Raw genomic sequence first — 18,593 nt, forward strand, 5'->3', positions numbered from 1 at the left:
CTGACTGTGTGCTTATTTATACATTAATGCTAAAAGTACTGAGCTAAGGTGAGAGTTTATTCAAGGGAATAGAAGTTGACTATTACTGGTCTGACCTAATGCAGCACAAGACTTCAATTACACTGATTAAGGAACAATATTGTTTGCTACAGAGCTTATATATACACCTCCCCAGAGGGTGATCTTTTATATTTTGCTCAGGGTATGACCTGGATTGAGTTGTAGGTCAGCCATGGCTCACCAGTGGCCTCAAGTAAATCAGATAGGAATTAGTGTGACCTGATCTCATAGGGCCATGAACAAGGAAAGAGTGACCTACTAAATTCATAGGAATAAAGCAGAGTGTGCATCTGAAATGAGAGAGCGTGACTACTTCTGAGGGAGCTGAAGCCCTTTTATATATTGACTATTCAACAAAAGGAGAAGCGTTGGATAGGTTATGACTATAGGTTAGTGAGCCGTATAGAGATATCTACAATAGTTTATTTCCATAAACAGACACTAATAAATAAAAAACACACTTAAGTTATATTGAATGGCCATTATAGTAGAGAAGAAATCTTTAACACTTTGCAGCTTATCAATGAAGATGTCAAACAAAAAACATGAGTTCTTCCCTTTGCCCTTTATGTAGGAATCCAACTCCAACCCCTTCCACCTAGAAGACTGCTCTAGCCCCATACAACTTTTGAGTCAATTCTGAGAGTAATGAAGAGACCTGTATCTGAATCTTGTCTCCGTCCATATCCCATATGTCAAAATGCATTGTTTAATATATATTGTTTTCACCTCGGACTGTTTCCTTTAAAGCACACTACCCATCACCACACTGTTGCTCAATATTTTATAACATGACAAACTTTGAGTAAGATCATCCATCTTCAAACCAGCAAACTACTTTCCAGCGCTATCTAAGGGCAACATAATAAAGTCTGTTGTTCTGTGCCATGGAAGAAGCGTAAAGCTTTATAGCGAGGGCAGATTTCACATGTTCATTAAACCCCCCACTGTGAAGAAGCTGTGCCTCCATAACTTAGGACAACTGCACTAAGTTATAGGACAGACAATTGTGAATAGGATTTCAGTTATCCCTGTCTTGCAGTTGTATAGTACTTGAATTAGATGACCCAACTTAATTACTGAATATGTGCTTTTAAAGATATGTCTGCATCAGTTCTTACACTGTCCCTGACTATACGTATCCCAGACCATCCTGCCACTGTTTAGTCTTCCACTTCTTGGCTCCATTATGTCAAAATATCATTAATCAGCTACTTAACCCTTCCACAAGTTAATAATCCCCAAACACTCTGCCTTTAAATGTTGCTGCAAGTTTTTTTTTAAATTATGTTGATTGTACAATCAGGCAGCAACACATTTTTGCTGGTGGTGGGAAGAACAGGGTCTGGTTATTTCTGAAACTGCTTTTCCTATCCCATCAAGTTGTCTTTGTGCGTATGTATAACTTTAAAAAAGAGAGGTTGGCCAGAGCAAGTGCTGCTCATAAGCCCAGGAGAATCATACATGTACAAAAAAAACCTGTGGAGAGTAACATCAGTATAGGACAGAAAGAGAACTCAAAACGTTAACTGCAATAGGGGCAATAGTGCAGACACACTAAAACACCACCATCCTCAGCTTTGCATCCATCAGACTGGTCTATGGACTCTCAACCTGTGGAAACCTCCTTTCCCATGCCCAGCTCCCTCCATGCAAACAAAAACTACCATGTCAGCTTTGGGAAAGTAAGAAGGGTGAAGTCACTATCTGGCAAGTTTCTGAAGCACGTAGAAATTCCATCTTAATATTAATGTGAACATAGCTTGCAGCATGTGTGGTTGGTAGGCTGAAAGAGCATGTCACACAAAGATTATTTAGCTAGACTGAGCATTAACAAGTTCTAAGAAACCACTTGAAAGCCAGAAGATCAGCCAAACACCACCAATAGCTACTATCCATGTAAGTTAAAAAAAATGGTGTGTGCCATATATAAATCCAGCAACCACTATTTTCCCATGAATTGAGTTCTCCAGAGGTTTTGAAGTCCCTTTGGGTGAGGCTGCTTTTCATACTTCAGCAAAATTCAACATCTTCCATGAAGCAGCTAATGTGGCCGCAGCAGGTTGCAGATGGTGTCTCTTTTTACTACCATCAAGCTCAGCCTCCTGTTCCCTTTTCCCCATGTTGCAAACAATTAACTTACAACAGAGACCCAGCTCTGCTTGTTTCAGTTTGTGATCTTGTCCTTTTCATCCTTTGGGATGAGGAGACTGGATCTCCCAGGGGAACTTGTAGCTCTCTTTATCACTTCCATCCACCTGACAAGTGAGAAAAGAACAACACTCAAGATCTTAGCTATGTATCCATTCTTTAACTGTTTTATGCAGTTTTTGAATATTAATATTTCACATTCCCTTTAACTGAACTTTTTAGTACGATCAACTTATACTGACCCTTAAAATGCACTTTATTGCAAAGAGGAGCCACAATATCCCAACATACACATGATTCCTTAGCAGAAGTCTGTACAATAATGCTGGGTTCATTACTATTATGCAGGGGGAGGGTTAAAGTAGGGAGCATCCTTATCCATTTCCTAGGGGACTGGCAGTTAATACCCTTCAATTGCACTGCCTACTGTAAAGGGCATACCAGATCACCCTAAAAGCAGTCACAGAACAACAAAATGAGGGTGTTCCACCAGGGTAATTTTAAAAAATTCCCTCATTTTCTTGTTGCCACAATACAAATAAACAGCCCTCTAACTCTGTGAAACAACTGTGGGATGACTATGTACACTGTAGGCAATGATCTCTTTCAAATTGTTTCCAACTCTCTTATAAAGTAGCAATCTATCAAGCCTATCAAAATTGATTTGAGTTGTATGTGTCTATCATATACAGGGACTGCAGTTTCCTAATGCTGTATGTGTATCATTTTTTCCACTGGAAAAATGGAAAAAGGCCTTGGAAGAAATTGGTTCCATGTGACTCCAATCTTTCTGCCTTTCTCCCCAAGGCTTTAAAAAGCTCTCATATCTTTAGGTTCAGAGAGAGCATCTCTGAGGTGATTTGAAAACTTTAATATGTGTACAACTTCTATCTGAACTATTTTTTGCACTATATTCCTGCACTGCTTGGCTTCAGACAGATTTTGAACTCAGCAGAATCCATCAGCTACTTCTCTCATCAACGAATGTAGGAGTGGCCACAGCAAGCCTCTCTGACTCCTCTCTGAAATACCAGCAGATTCCTCATTGTTATTAGGACAGTGAACAGAAAACTGCGGTAAAAGGGCAACTTGAAGCAACCAATTCATTTTGCAAACTGGGTCTAAGAAGCACATTTACCTCTCAAAAGTGTACTTGCTCTCAGCCCTGAAGAAATATACATGAGATTTAAACTGCAGTTTGAAGACATAATCCTTCTGAATGCCATCTGCCTCCATGGGGATGCTGATTGTGTAACCAAGGAGCGGTAAACTGGCTAGTGGATAATCATCCTGGAAAACAACCAAGTTTCTTATTTATTTAATAGAAGTTTATACCTCCATTTAACAAAGCTTTCCAGGGTAGTTTACAAAGTTTTATTTATAACTTTAAATAGATATAAATGTTCCCCAACAAAACATTGAGTTACATTACGTTTTAAATTTTTTGTGTATTAAGAAAAACCATCAATTCTCAGCCAGCACACAGATACCAGATAGAAAGAACTAACCAATTCTATTTATACTAACTGGACAGTCAAACTAAAGCCATGATTGGGAAACCCAGTCCTTCTCTGGACCAGCCCCATGCATTTTATCTGCAACTTTCTCCAACTAGGTGCCTTTCAGAAACAGCTTGCCAGCAATCACCAGCTACAGAAGGCCTGCTGTTCATTTTATTATCAATATTAGTTTGTTGTCGGCTGGCACTGGTAAAAACCCTTAACACAGGTGAAAATTACAGTTGTTACTTCTACCCCGCCAAGAGGGCTTTAATATGAATTCATGTAAAAGTCAGGATGCACTCGCAAGACACAGGCAAATATTGTTTCTCAGCCCTATGTGTGCCTAATCCCATTGTGGTTGTGCCACACCCATCTTACCTGGTGTGTTTTGTAGAAGAACAGACAGAAGTTTGTGAAAACAACCCATAGCTTCTGCCAACCATTACTGTTTTTGAATTTCCTCAGGAGATATCCTGATAACTGGTTCTAAATGGAAGAAGGGGTAATATGGCGTGAGAACCTGAGATCAGTAGTCATTCTCCTTTACAGTACCATAAAAAAATCTATTCATATTGCGTATTTAAAAACAGACTGCTGTTCCTAGGGTGTGGCCCTCTAAGACAGGGATTAGGAACCTGTGTTTTGGACTGCAGCTCCCCTCGCCATTGGCAATTCTGGATAGAGTTGATGGGCGTTGCAGTCCAAGAAAATTTGGAGGGCCATATGTTCTCCACAACTGCTCTAAGAAATGAAGAAACGCCACATAAACACTTGCTGTTTCAGAGCCTCTTGCATGATCACATATTCTGTGCAGTAAGAGCACAAGTTATGTTTCGATGGTGAGGATTTCATTTACCAGTTCATCGAAGTGCAGTATTTTATACTTGGAAAAGTTGTGTATTTCTCCAGACAGCGAGCGCATCAATTGCTAATATGTTATCATGTGGAATATGCATGTGTGTCACAGGCACCTTTTGGACATTCCCTGTGACAGAATTTGTGACTTAGCAAAACAAACCCAACACCCCCTCCATGATGACACCATTTTGAACTTTTCATTTAATTTTTCTTCAAAAAGCTCTTCGGGACTTTGTGCTCTCCACCACAAAGCTACAACCTTGGAGTACTCAACCAGCACTGTGTTGGGTTTGTTTTTTTAATCACGGAGACGAGCGATGCCACCTTGCCGCTCTTAATATTAAAAAAAAGTTATTTGAGACTCTACTTCTCTTGGATGTGTAATTCACACCCACCCAGGTTTTTACTTTTTATCCACTAGAGCAAAGCTACCTCTTCCTTTCCTCATCCACAACTACTGTCCAGATAAGGTATTTCACTATATCCTCTGGATCAGGACTTCTGGGAGTATCACATAAAGAAAAAAAAAGTGGTTTGAGTCACGATTTGTTTGATTGTACAAAGAAGCTCTAAAAGGAGTCCTCTCCTGGGTATCCCAGGAACTAATGCAATGTCCAGCCCATTTATTCACATACACTATTTATTCACCTTTTTCATAGAGTGGTCAACTGTCCCTGTTATTGCATACAGTCTACATTTCCAGCTTGGATAGGTTAGAATAATAATAGATGCAGTTATTCCTCAAGAAATTACTAATCATGCTGTTTTAGCTACCACCTGTAGCACTGCTGTGAGAAGAGCATAGATTTAAATACATTGGCTAGTTAAATCCTCTTTTTTCTAGTTTGTCCCCTGGTCCACACAACATGCTAAGAAGTAGTAAGCAACACAGAGAACCCGAATTCTGTTAATTAGACAGACAGCGGGAGAAAGAAAAACACAGGGTAAAGAGAACTAGAAGCAGGGAAGGCTCTGCAGAATACACAACAATGCCACATTTAAGCATGCTGAGAAAAAACTAGTTTGCTGTGATCACAGTAAATTAAGCAGCTGAAACAATAAGAAATGGCATTGTGTATTCAGGGTTGGGGGTTTTTTTGTATGATAAACCAAATATATTAAATGAGCTGGTTTTCACAACAGATGTAAGGCATTTCTTACCATTGCCTCAATATATGAGATCCTTGTTTATGCACACTAGAACTATGTTTAAGAGACAGCAATAGTGGAGATGCTACAAACAGGAAGTGATGATATACGTAGGTTCTCCTATCAATACTAAGAGTGGTAGAAGCAGCTTTACCTGAATCATGCACAGATAGTCAGACAGGGATAGGCTCTGGTTCCGGTACCAGCAAACATGGGTGATTGTGTTGGGCCGTTGAGTCTGGCCCAGCAAATAGCGAGGAGGAAGCTCTGGAGAAACAGCAAGAGAGCAGAAAACTGAGCAGAGAGAAGGTGCAGGGCAGAGAGAGAGAGAGAGAGAGAAAAGAATTTTAGAACAAGAAGGGACAGTATTTGAAAAAGTCTGTTAAAAGACATAGAATGAAAAAAGAAAAAAATGAAGATGCCATGAGCTTCATGGTATGCAAGTCCTAAGATCAGCAGTGCAAGGGGTCATAATGCTTTGAGGAGAAAGCAGGAAGATTAACCAATTTACCAAAGGCAGGGGTAAGAGTCGTCTTAAAGGAAGAATTAGTCAGCAGACAAGATTACAGATGTCTGGCTTCACAGCCCAATACCTGGTTTCCTCTTAGTTTTTGGTGTGAAATGGCAGCCATGGATGTTGAGGTGGTCCATTTAGCTGCTCAGTATCAATTCATTTTGCTGAGTTTTTGCTGTATGGAAAAACCAAACCTAAACCCTTCTAAGAGCAAAGTCCAGGCAAGTGGCAAACGTAACTTTATAGAAGTAACACACAAAACAGCCTCAACAGGTTTTTTTTTTTGCTGCTTATTCTGACCTACAAGACCATAATCAGCAGTGCAAGGCAAAAGAATGAAGGCAAAGAGAGGCATTACTTCTATAGTACTTTTTAAATTAACTGTGTTCCTTACAATTTCTCTCTCATTTAGCTCAACGAGGTCTAAGGATGAAGCCTTGATGCTAGGTCAGGACTCATCAAGGCACTGTATGCCTCAAGTCCCAGAATGAAGGAATGCAGAGTTCTCTGATCAAGTATAGAACTGTGCTACAATAGTAGATTGGAGTGTAACTGTCTCTGTTTAACCCAGCCAGTGGATCACACTTTCAGCCTGTATCAGCCTGACAAAAGCTTACTTGGTAAATTCTGTGATCAACAGAACTAGCAAAGCCACAGTGATGTAGATTCAGTGGTGGTTAGGAGGCTACACTTAGGTTCAATACTTCCTGAGTGAACATAACCAGCCAACAGTTATCTTGTCCAAAATGTGCATATTCCATGAAAATCATACCATTGGCCCTTCCTTTCAGAGCCAATAAATACAGTGATGTGTGGAAACACTCATAAATCACAGATGGATGATGCTTTTAGTCTGGGAGCTGCACCCATGAACCCAACTTTGTGCATACAGCTGTGTTCATTTGTCCTCTGTTGAAGTCAAGCATGCATACACACACACGTGTTCCTTTCCCTCCCCATCTGCACCAGTTTGGCAGTGAGGGGCTATGGAAGACATTTCTCTCTTCCCAACAGCAGTTTTCTCTACAAAAGGGCTTTCTACCTCCTGCAGGAAACATCTTTTAAGTCAGATGCTGCCAATCTCTCCATGAAGAAGAGCCCATCAAAATGAGCAGGTACCATGGGGGGAGAGGGTTGTAAAAGTGAGACAGAAGCAAGGAGCTGCAATTTGAGCTGCAATGTCTGATGTTCCCCACCCCAGCCATACACGTGCAATTTCTTTAAAAGATAGCACTGCCAAGTTATAATGTTATATCCCCAAAATTCCATCATGTAAATGCTATCCTGAAGCACAGATCATCTCTTCCAAGTAAGAGCCTGGGGGTAGCATAAGAGAGCAGAACACCATGCAAATCCAGGCTTTGATAGTCCAAGCACAAGCCACAGGATGGAAGAACAACGTGCAGAAGCAGTGCTCAAACCCCAGAGGAGAAACTTGGTATCTTAGGCAATAGTTTTGTTTTTTTCTCGTTTTAATTTTCTTTCCTCAAAGCACCCCTTCGCTGAGAACATCACGGGAGCATGCACACACAACGTACACGTTCAAACGCCTTGTAGTCACTCATTCACATGCTCTCTCTCACATGGCCACTGAAATTATTGAAGGCAATGAGGGGAATGGGGGTTAAAACACATGTATACAGTGCAGAGAAACCAGCAACCATGACAGGGCGGTAAGTGAAAATGGCGTGTGCTCTGCTGCTGGGTACCTCGACGGCCACACTGTGATCAGTCATGGAGACACTGGTGTTGCGGTACCAGCAGACATGCATGGTAGTGTTGGCACGGTGGTGGCTCTGCCTGTCCAGGGAGCTACGAGAAGAATGTATGTCCTCTTCGGACTCCTGTTCTAGAGAAACCTCATCTGAGGATCCTGAGGGAGGAGAAGGGAGCAGACATTTAACAGACTATGGTACATGGATAGTGACAGTGGCAAGGGTCCAAAAGTATATTAGCACCTTTCTCTACAAAAGGAATTAGCATGCATGGGTTACTCTCCTTCTAGCATCCATGGCCTTCACAATCCAGAGTTTCTTGTAGGACATGACACTTCACAGCCATTATGTAGGGAAAAAATCATAACGTAATATATGCAAGTATAAAATGTTTGCCTGGGAGCATCTCAGCTGGATCTGATTTGTAGTGAGGGAGGGGGCATCTCAGGAGTAACTAACTGTGACCAGAAATACCATAGGCTGCTCCAGTGGCCTTGTGGTAGTGGAGGCCCACAGATAAAGGAAGCCAGTCAGAAAATCACAGGGTATGAAAATCTATTCAACAGCTTCCCTAGATTGGAAAGTGAATTGTGGTTTAAAGGGATGGATACTTTCCAATGTAAGGGGTGGAAAAGGAAGATCACACACTGCAAAAATCCTTATTATTACTTTAACAGCTAGAGGTTCTTATTTGCCAAGCCTGCAGTATCTGGAGCATCAGAGACTGTATGGAAGCTTATTTAGTCAAAACATTTGTAGACTGCATAATCTATACCAGGGGTCTCCAACACGGTGCCCATGAAGGGGGTCCCCAACATGCCACCCATGGGCACCCACAAAACCTTTCCCCTCCATTTTTTATATATATGTACATGGATTTGTATATATCCACAGCAGTAAATATATAAGAAATGCATACTACTTTCTAGCAATTATACATAGGCTTCAACAAAAGTGGACCAGGTATCCAAATAAGAAGATGGCCACTAGATGCCACTCATTCAAATACTGAAAGTCTTGTAAGGTCCTCAATCCATTACATTATAGGAGGTGAGTGTTTATCCTTCAAGTGTTATAATATCAATCTTTTAGCTGTCAAAAAGGCACAGAGAATCCATTTATGCTGACCATTCGTTAGCTTCCAGGAAGCAGGTAAGTAATTTAAAAGAGTGTGTACATCAGTGAATATTAAAGACTGTTCCAGTACAACATTTTTCTGTATAATAACCTCCTCCCAAAAGGAGAAACTACTGGACATTGCCAAAATGTATGTTTTAAAGAAGCATTACTTGTATTCTACTGCCAGCAATTAGCCAAATTAAATAATCCCTTCTTAAAGAGACTTTGAGGTGTCCAATGGACAAAAACAAATGCTTTTGTTGAATAAGATGCAGCCTAAGATCCACAGACATAACAAGTAGCCATCAAAGCAGCAATACACGGATCAAGCATTTTGTGGTGGCGCCCACAGCACTTTCTCTCAAATTCCCAAATGTGCCCATGGGTCCAAAAAGGTTGGGGATCCCTGATCTGTTTCCACCCTAAGGAAGCATGCAGAGTGCACCACTAACCAAGAGTCACAAATCACAAGTGACATGATACTACTCACTGTTAGAACGATTGCATAGGGAATTTTCTAGAAACATGTCAGATTTCTCAGTGATTTTCTTGGCCATTTCAATTGCCATGTTTAGATCTTCCATCCACTTCCCCATTTCCAGACGAGTGCTGAAAAACACAGACAGGACTGATGATTAAGCATAATGCTTTTGGAGCTCAGTCGCAGGTATGGCTCAAAAAAGGCACTGCTTGGCTAAAACTTAGAGCAATTCCAAGTGCTTCTATAAATTCCCACTGGAATAACAAAGTCTGCAGTCAAAGTTAGCATTTGGCAGCTGCAGAGGTTCATCCCAACAATTTTACATTCCACACAGATTTAAGTTTGAAAAAGCACATTTCAGGATATTTTCCCATTTCTCCTGAAAAACTGGAAGTCACATATTAGTGTACATTAACATATCTCAACAACCAGGTTGCAGGATGCAATTTTCTCTTCCTGGCTCTTCTTGGCTGGAAGCACCACTCCAGACAGAGTATGGGAAAAGGAAGGAGGTGGCTTTGCCTCAACAGGTTACTATGTAATGACTTCGAGAAGCATGGTCTCCCACTCTCCCTTGCTTAGCCTGGAGCAGAGGTGGAGTGGTATGTGCATTCACAAGCACCCGTGTGCACACACACAGATACACACACTCATTAGAAGATCTATTTTACCACCCCGTTGCGCCTTTTCATAACTGAGTACCAGAAAACTACTTACCTTGCTGCCACTACTATGGTCTTTTGAGCTGAATAGATTGTGAAGCAATGAGGAACAGACCATTCATTTTCACTTTCTTCCACCTGCAACAAGAGAGACTTGCCTCATCACTCGGTGAGCAACGGTACACACACCTATACTGCGAATGAAAAGAAATGACCTGACAACAGCAACAAATCTGCACATCAGCTACTGGTAAAAGCTTTGGCAAATTGACATCTATTTAGCTTCTAGTGGGAAAACTATCAGCTACAATTACACTGGCACTTCAGTAACTGATAGCTGCATAGTAGCCAAAGGGCTCACTAGCTTATTACTCACCGGAGGATCCAGGATTATCAACTGAAAATCAAACACAGGCATACAAAAAAGTTCCATTAAGGAGTGAGAGGGAATGCAATGCCTTAGTGTGTAACACCACTTAGCACATCCACCTACCAAACAGCAACATTACAATCAAAAGGTCTGCTTTCTTTTCTCAACTACTCTGATGCCAGGAAACTGACGGTGCTTGCTCTTCCGATTATTACAGTCTAGCACAGATGCTGATGTATATAAAGGCACAAGCCTATGCAGGTTTAGACAGAAAAAAGTATAACTGGCTGGGGCATGCTAGGAGTTGTAGGACTTTTCCTGTCTAAACCTGCATAGGATTGCATCCTAAATGCCTGAAAAAAAAACTTCAGGACCACCAGGAGCACCCAATTAGCAAGAGTCACGTAGGGCACAATCCTATGGGGATGGCCATATGCCTCCGAACTCAGAGGCTTACAGCCATCCAGTGCAGAGCTGCAGTCTTCACCTCCACACTCCCCCTGCTCTGCATTTTAGCTATATGTGCGTTTTCGCCCATCTAGCTGAGGTGTCAGGGAGGGGGAGGGAAGGAGGCTGGGGAGGCCTCTGGATGTGGCATAAGCTGGCCTCCCAAGTCTCTTCCCCTCCCCTCCCCTCCCCTCCCCTCCGGAATGCCCCCTTTCTGTCCTTTCCAAGGTCACCTTTGTGACCTCAGAGAGGGAGCCAGCACAATTCTCTCTGCACTGTCTGTGAGGGGGAGCTCAGACTCCTGGGTCCAAGGTTGGAGCGCTGTCTCTGACCTCAGATCCAGGAATCCAGAGTATCCTATGGCCCTCCGGACTCTGTCTAGGGGCCATAGGATTGCTCTCTTGGAAGTTTAATATAAGAAGAGGAAGCTCAGGTTAAGATGACACATGTTTTACTATTTTAATGCTTGGCTGCTATGTGAAGAAACTCTTACCAGCATCCCATGCAGATGGAGATGACCGTGAATTTTGAACTGGTTGGTACCCGTGACTCCTTTGCTTGTGTAGAGCAACATATCTGAAAACTGAAGCATGGAAAGATTTTTGTCAAATTAAAGTTTGCCATGCCTATTAGGTATTTGAAAAAAAACACACCACCTCTCTTGTCATCGTTATAGTCACTTTATTTGTATACAATGCACTCAAAGTGGTCCACAACAAAGCAAGACGAAAACAACCAAAATGAATATACATGCCATCATTTACTATCTGTACTGTCTCCACATAAAAACAACATTTGCTTACTTCCACTACAGTTATCTGCATTACTTCTCTAAGACAGCAACCTTATGGCCCCTAGACAGCATCTGTGAGGCCATAGGACAGTTCGGATTCCTGCATCTGAGGTCAGAGGCAGAGTTCTGATCTCAGACCCAGAAGTCCAAGCTCCTCTCTCCCTCAGTGTAGAGAGAGCCGCACTGGCTGCCTCTCTGAGCTTGCAAAAATTACCTCGGAGAGGACGGAAAGGTAGCAGTTCTGTGGGTGGCGAGGGGCCTGGGGAGTCTGGCTTATGAAGAATCCTCCAGCCTCCCCAGCCTCCTTCCCTCCTGCTCTGCAGAGCGCCAGATAGACAGGTGAAAAAGCCTGTTTAGTGAAAACACAGAGCAGAAGAAGCACAGAGGTGAGTTCAGAGGCTGATGGGCATCTGGATAGGATTGTGCCCTAATTCGGTTTAGTATTGACACAGCTTTTAAAAATCAGCTTTATTCCCATTATATAAATCAGGATTTTGCAAACAATTATTATGATATCTCATTGTAACAGTACTTGTTAGTTTAAAAAGTTATTTTCAGTCAGTATTTAAATCATACAAGATCACAGAAAACAGTTGAGCTTTCCTGTGCATAATTAAGACTGGAGAGGCTGAACAGCAGGCAATAGCCACTTTTGTCAAGGTCTCCGGGACAGTTTTCTAAGAAGCCCCTTAAGAAATGGACACCAACAACTGATGAAAAACAGGAGCACAAAGTAGGTGATCACATGAAAATCAAGGAAGTGCCATCCTGTCTCCATCTCCTGACCCCATTGGGCACACAGAAACTGGGCTTCGAGTCAGTGCTTGTGATCCACTTATGCCCACATTTCAGGAAAGAGGTTCACATTGCACTCAAAAGTATATTTATATTTTGGTCGTAAAACAGAAGAATTCACATAAACGATCCTGCCCTCCTCAGCAAACTGCAGGAGAGAATCTACAGGAAACAGACCTTTAGCAAGTCTCACACTATTGCAGTAGGTCAAGCTCTGGAAAGATTGTTGTGAGTCACAATTCTGAGCAAAGACACCAACTCACCAGAAAGAACATCCTTTGCTGTAAGCCCTTTTTGGTCAGCTTGTACAAGCAGCCTTCCCGGATAAATTCCTGTGGAAAAACTATATAAGGCTTTACTTTTCTCAAAGTAGATTAGTTTTGATACAACACCCTCTACCAAGCCTTTCATCCCCATCCTCAATCCAAAAACGAATGCCATATGATAGGGTGAAATAGTTGCCTCATGTAAGGGCTCAATTTGATATTGAGCTAGAAAAGGCAGCTAGGCCAAACTGCTGGGCCTTAGCGAGATGGCTACTGAACTAGTGTTCTGTCATAATTAAGAATTACTTCGGCTCACCGCAAATTATACGAGCTCCTCTTCCTTTATAAGATACTCATTCGCAAGAGTTTCCTATGCTCTTTACTGATATAGCACACAACTAGGAGGGCTGAAAGTATCCTAGGAAGAAGCCAGAACCATTTCCCCAGAATTTCTCCATGGCAAATACATGAAGACAGCCTGCTCAACCACACATTCATCTATCCTATGCTGGTCCTTGTCACCTCTGTGGAACAGCATAGACTAAAGCACTGAAGCTATGTTCCTTATCCCTGAAATGAAAGCCCTTCAACAGCCATTTCTCACACTAGGTTTTAAGATCCATGTTGGCAAAACAATCTCAGTAAGTATATGTAAGTATAATATTTCAGAATGGTTAGATGTGCATGTTTCAGTGTTGAGATCTACTTTTGGCAATGGCAGCTTGGCCTTTGCCAGCCCTAAAATAAAGTAATACAATCTAAAGCCATCATATAAAAAGCAAGCAAAAGGCAAATTCAGAAATGTTGTTTAAAGTACAGAGGGCTTAAATGTAAACTGAAGAAGAACTGCCTACTCTGCCAGCTGCTACTAGGTTATCAATGCCAAGCAGGTCATGCTGTAACTCTGTGAGCTTCTGGAAATTTTCCAAACGGATCAGGCTGTTTTGAAGCTGCGATGTCATTTCTGTGATTTCCTTCAGTGCATCTGCAGAACAGAATTACAAAAAACAACACCCCAAACCATCAGATCAAAGCAGCACAGACAAAAATACAGACTTTGGTTTACCGTCAATTAAAATATTGAAGAACTTTGAAAAGAGTTCCAATAATATCTTTGAAATAAAGTCTCACACAACTATCAGGCATGTGAGATCTAGCTGAGAAACATCATTCAACTTGGAGATGTTACATACTTTGGTTACTCAGTAATTACAACTTGCATATCCAAAAATAGTTTCTAGGTTAACTAACGTTTTGTGGAAGGTTTAAGATATCTCTTTGAGAACAGATCTCTTTATAACTCCATAATCCTAGATACCATACTGCAAAGTGTGTTTGTGTCTGTGATATAAACAAACTTCATTAAGTATGTGAGCCTTGTAATTTAGCATTTTCTTCTTCATCCATAGCAAGTAAGTCCCTATAGTTGCCATAATGCCTTCTGGCGGCAGGGATGGCACTCTGTGTACAGCCTCTATAGCACTATCCTGTGAAGCGGGGTGGCATTAGGAAACCTGTGCGCATGGCTCAATGTCCCTCCTAGCCTTAAAGACAGCTGAAGGGCTACATGGGAAAATGGAAAGCCACACATACAGCTTCCATAGATTTGCCCCGAGGGCAGCACTGTAGCAGATGCATGCACACTGCTGCACTTGTCCCCTTTCTAGCCACCAAGTGCCTGGTTAGATCAGAAACAAGTGCAACCACCATTGTGCTGCTCTACTGGCAGTGCAGCTATGGCTGCAGCATTGCTCCAAGCAGCGACAGGCACCTGGAATAACTCTACAGGCAATCTAACTGCTGGTTGCTGATAGGTGATAGGGCATCCACACAGGGGAACAGTTCAGGGGATGGGAAGCTATTCCTCTTTGTCCAGTATTTAGTGCAAAGGTTGGCACCAATGTTTCTGTTCACAGAAGGGAGAATATTGCTACTGGAAGTACAAGAATGACAAAAGAAAAAGAAAAGAAAGTTAAGAAAAGGTAACTACAAGAATAAAAACAGCCTGGGGTCTAAAGAATCACATAACTAGTTCTGTACACATTTCTCAAATAGCAGTCCCCAAACAGTGGGGAGTTTCAAAAGCAGTTTGCGATATTTCTGGGAGATTTGCTTTTCAAAGGAAAAAAAAAAAAGCCAGTATAAAATCCCACCAGGCACACTAAGTCAGGCACACCTGAAGCAGCCCTTTGGACCCAGCCTGAATGCTTCAATCTTCAGTTAGTTTGGGCTCACTGGTCTTGATAGGGTCCTCTTATTTCTGCTGGAGATGTTTATTTTAAAGCAAAGTATTGCTGTTAAATCACGTTTAATGATTTAGGACAGCACTTATTAGGAGACTAATTAAGCTCAAAACAAGCATTTCATACATGAATACCACAAAAGTTTCAATATCGCAAACCAGAAGTGAAGACATATTCAGAAACTATTTTCTTGCCAGCTTTGTAGTTGTTAATTTAGCACTGATGTCTTCATTCAGCACACAATCCCCAGTACAATAATTTTTAAGGGGCACAATACACACTAGTCATACTTAGAGCAGACTCCCATCCAAAGAGTGCATAAACGCTACTTTTTTGATACAGGAAAAAATGAATCCTACATGTGCTTAGTTAAGAGAAGATACCATCTTGGAAATGCCTGGTAAGCGGGCAGTCTGTCTGGAACAAATATGGCCATGTTGTTTTAATGTAACTTCAGTACTTCAGAACTACCCAAACATCCTGAAGTAAGAGCCATAAGCAGCTGTTTACACTCTGTGCTAGAGTATCTAGTTTTGTGCTCAAAATAAATTCTGCAAATTCAAGGGGTTTTGCCCTGGCATAATTATTAGACTTTGTGTCCAAGAATTAGGTTCTCAGATTGCTGTGATCTGTTTTACAGAGGATGGTGGAAGGCAAGGAATACAAGGGCAGAGAGTCTGGAATTAAGTACAGAATACAAGCCCAGGGATTGGAACAGGCGATTGAGCAATACGCTGAAGCACCACTCCGTGTTTACTTAAAATCCTCTACAACCCTAATCTGCCTTCTGAAACTGTGTCACCCACATTTGCAAGCTGCCTTTAGTTTTCCATTCATGATTACAGAGAGCCTCAGAGTGGACAATTTTACCCATGTGACAGGGAATTGTTCTGGGCATTGATTCTCTGCCTTAGAGCCCCCTTTTGGTTTTTGTCTACATTTCTTTGGTCACAACTTCTATTGTAACCACCAGGGCTAAAAAAAAAAACAAAAACCCTTAAAAGTTAGGCTGAGACCGTTAGAAAGTCTATTATTCTTAAAATGTCACAGCACTTGATTCCGCAATCTTCCTCTTATTCCATCCTCAAAACAAAGCTAGGAGGTATTTACATTTTTTACAGATGGGACAGAGAGAGTGTAGGCAGCATCCATGTCCAACACTACTGAGCTAGATAAATATTGTTCTTTTAGCCCTGATATCTGATTTTGTACCATATATTACATCTGCAGAATATACATGGTCTTATCTGTAAGAATGATGCCAAATCCCATCCCCATCCCCACACTACACTACAACACTCCAAGCATACACAAATGAAAATATTTATATTGTCTCAAGGTGGGTTGCCTGGAAGTGCCACACCTCTGGCTATAGACAAACTGCAATATATTCTTATTTTGCCTGTAAATGGGGACGCATGACAACAAGTCAATCAAGACAAGTTCACACTTGTATGGTCATAACATGCCACAGCCAAAGATCAAGCTCCACAGAGCTTTCACATGACCTCAAACTCAATACTTCCTAGTGAGAAGTATTCACATGCTCAACTATGAGCAAGTTGAGTGATATGACATCAAGTGATGCACATTAATGTGTGCATCAGTCTTTGGCTCAATGTCACAATGCTCACAGAAAGCAGCACAACATAAAATGCAAATTCAGAAAATGTCAGCAAGGGGTTTTGCAGCTATTTGCCTGATCCATCACTCACTCCTGCATTCTGCGTAGTCCCGGTGATCTGATACGTAATGTTTGCAAAGTCTCCCCAGGATCAGCTTGTAGTGCATCAACCTCTGGATGGGTTTGAGCAGGAAAGTGTTGAGTGGCAAATAACAAACCTTCTGGAGTTCAAACTCCTTATAAACCATTTCCAGTTTCTTAATGCGCTTAGTTGCTTTCTCTAGTTCTGTCAAGACCTCATCATGCTTTTGCAGGTAGCTGGTAAATTCCTGTGGGATCACAAAAAATGTGGCCATGAGAAGAGGCACAAAAATAATTCACAGACGTTCTTGATTCTACCAGTGAGATAAAGCTGCTGATCCAGGCTACTTGCAATACTGGACCAATTACTGTGGAAAACAAGGAATGCCCCCATTTTGTTTTTTAAGGATATAAATTTTAACCAACTTTCAGCCATGTATATTCATCTAATAAACATCCAAAAATTGGCAGCTGTCAACATTCACACACAAAGACAGGTTGTTTACTTGCAACTGTAGTTCTTTGGATGGTCATCGGTGCGTTCATGAATTCAGGAATGTTCTACAGCTCAGCAATTTTTGGCGGAACTCAACCCCACCATCCCAATGTACATGTGGTCCCACCCCTTTCCCTCAGTTCCATGAGACTACTGTGGCAGCCATGAATCCAAAGAAGATCATGGATCTCAGCACCAAAGAGGGGATGGTTGATGGGTTGTTTGAATGCACAGATGACTGCTTGAAGAACTATAGTTACAGGTAAGCAACCTATCTTTCTTTGTGGTCTTTGTGCATCACAAATCTGGGTGACTAGCAAGCTAACTTACTGGTGGAGGGTAGGCATCTTAAGCAAGGACTAAAGAAAGAACTGCCTGACCAAAGGAGGCATCAGCTGATGCCCTTACATCCAATGTATAATGGTGTGTGAAGACAGATTGTTGTAGCCGTGTAGCAGCATGGCAAAGGTCTAGAATCGGAACGTCCCTTGGGAAAGCTTTCAACATCTATACAGCTCAAGCAGGATGTGCCCATATTGGCTCCAGTAGCAAAAGCCCTGTGAGCTCATAGGAGAGTCAGACAACCTGCACCACCCATGTAGAAAAACACTGAGACGGAAATGGGGTGGGCCCTCATAATACAGGAAAAGTATCTAGGATTTCCAAAGCCCCTTAGAATGGGATTTGTAGAATGCAAGCACCTAATGTTGAGGCGGCGAAGCACTGATTCCAAGAAATCATTGGCTTCTAAGAAAAAGCAGGTAACATAAGATCCTGATTAAGGTGGAAAGCAGACACCACCTTAGGGAAAAAGACCATGTTTGGTCTTATCACAATCTTGTTTTGAGTAAAGATAAAGTGCAGTGGGTCCACACGGAGCACACTGGATCTATTAGCTGAGGTGACAGCTACTAGGAAAGCTATCTTCCACATAGGGAGCTGAAGATCACAGGTCACCAACAGCTCAAAGGGCTTAGACGTTAGTGCTCAGCACCATGGAAAGGCTCCATGCCAGTAGCAGAGATGAGTATGGTGGTAACAAGTTATGGAATCCCTTGAAAAACTGCTTCACCAAAGACGCTGAGAACACTGGAACAACTGCAAGGTTAGCATGACAAGCTCAGATTACAATTAAGTAAATTGTAATGGATGAAATGCAAAACCCTTTGAATGGAGGAAGAGGAGAGGATACAGGTTGCTTACCTGTAACTGTAGTTCTCTGAGTGGTCACCTGTGCATTCACACATATGGGCTCTGTGCCTGCGTG

General features: G+C 41.8%; 1 protein-coding gene across 9 annotated transcripts in view; it reads right to left on the bottom strand.

Annotated features, from left to right (window-relative positions):
• Nucleotides 1-377: 377 nt before the first annotated feature.
• The window catches only part of FARP2 (FERM, ARH/RhoGEF and pleckstrin domain protein 2), a 124,934-nt gene continuing 106,718 nt past the window's right edge, over nt 378-18,593 (bottom strand). The window contains exons 18-28 of one of the 9 annotated variants that reach the window (XR_014789568.1): nt 16,841-17,078; nt 13,737-13,867; nt 12,880-12,948; nt 11,522-11,611; nt 10,267-10,349; nt 9,559-9,677; nt 7,944-8,107; nt 5,875-5,987; nt 4,092-4,199; nt 3,350-3,501; nt 378-2,318 (exon numbers count right to left, since the gene is read on the bottom strand). Coding sequence is in view for 6 of the 9 variants with exons in the window: in XM_084847006.1 (XP_084703132.1) it covers nt 2,228-2,318; nt 3,350-3,501; nt 4,092-4,199; nt 5,875-6,099; nt 7,944-8,107; nt 9,559-9,677; nt 10,267-10,349; nt 11,522-11,611; nt 12,880-12,948; nt 13,737-13,867; nt 16,841-17,078 (1,470 nt within the window). In the remaining 3 variants the exon portion in view is untranslated. Of the gene's footprint in view, nt 2,319-3,349; nt 3,502-4,091; nt 4,200-4,987; nt 5,073-5,802; nt 6,100-7,698; nt 8,108-9,558; nt 9,678-10,266; nt 10,350-11,521; nt 11,612-12,035; nt 12,171-12,879; nt 12,949-13,736; nt 13,868-16,840; nt 17,079-18,593 lie in introns of those variants that run through there. The other 8 variants (XM_084847006.1, XM_084847007.1, XM_084847008.1 and 5 more) reach the window with 8 other exon arrangements.

Source organism: Heloderma suspectum, chromosome 3 (genome assembly GCF_057233095.1).
Source record: "Heloderma suspectum isolate Gila_16-S chromosome 3, 16-S_ref, whole genome shotgun sequence".
Classification (NCBI taxonomy): Eukaryota; Metazoa; Chordata; class Lepidosauria; order Squamata; family Helodermatidae; genus Heloderma; species Heloderma suspectum.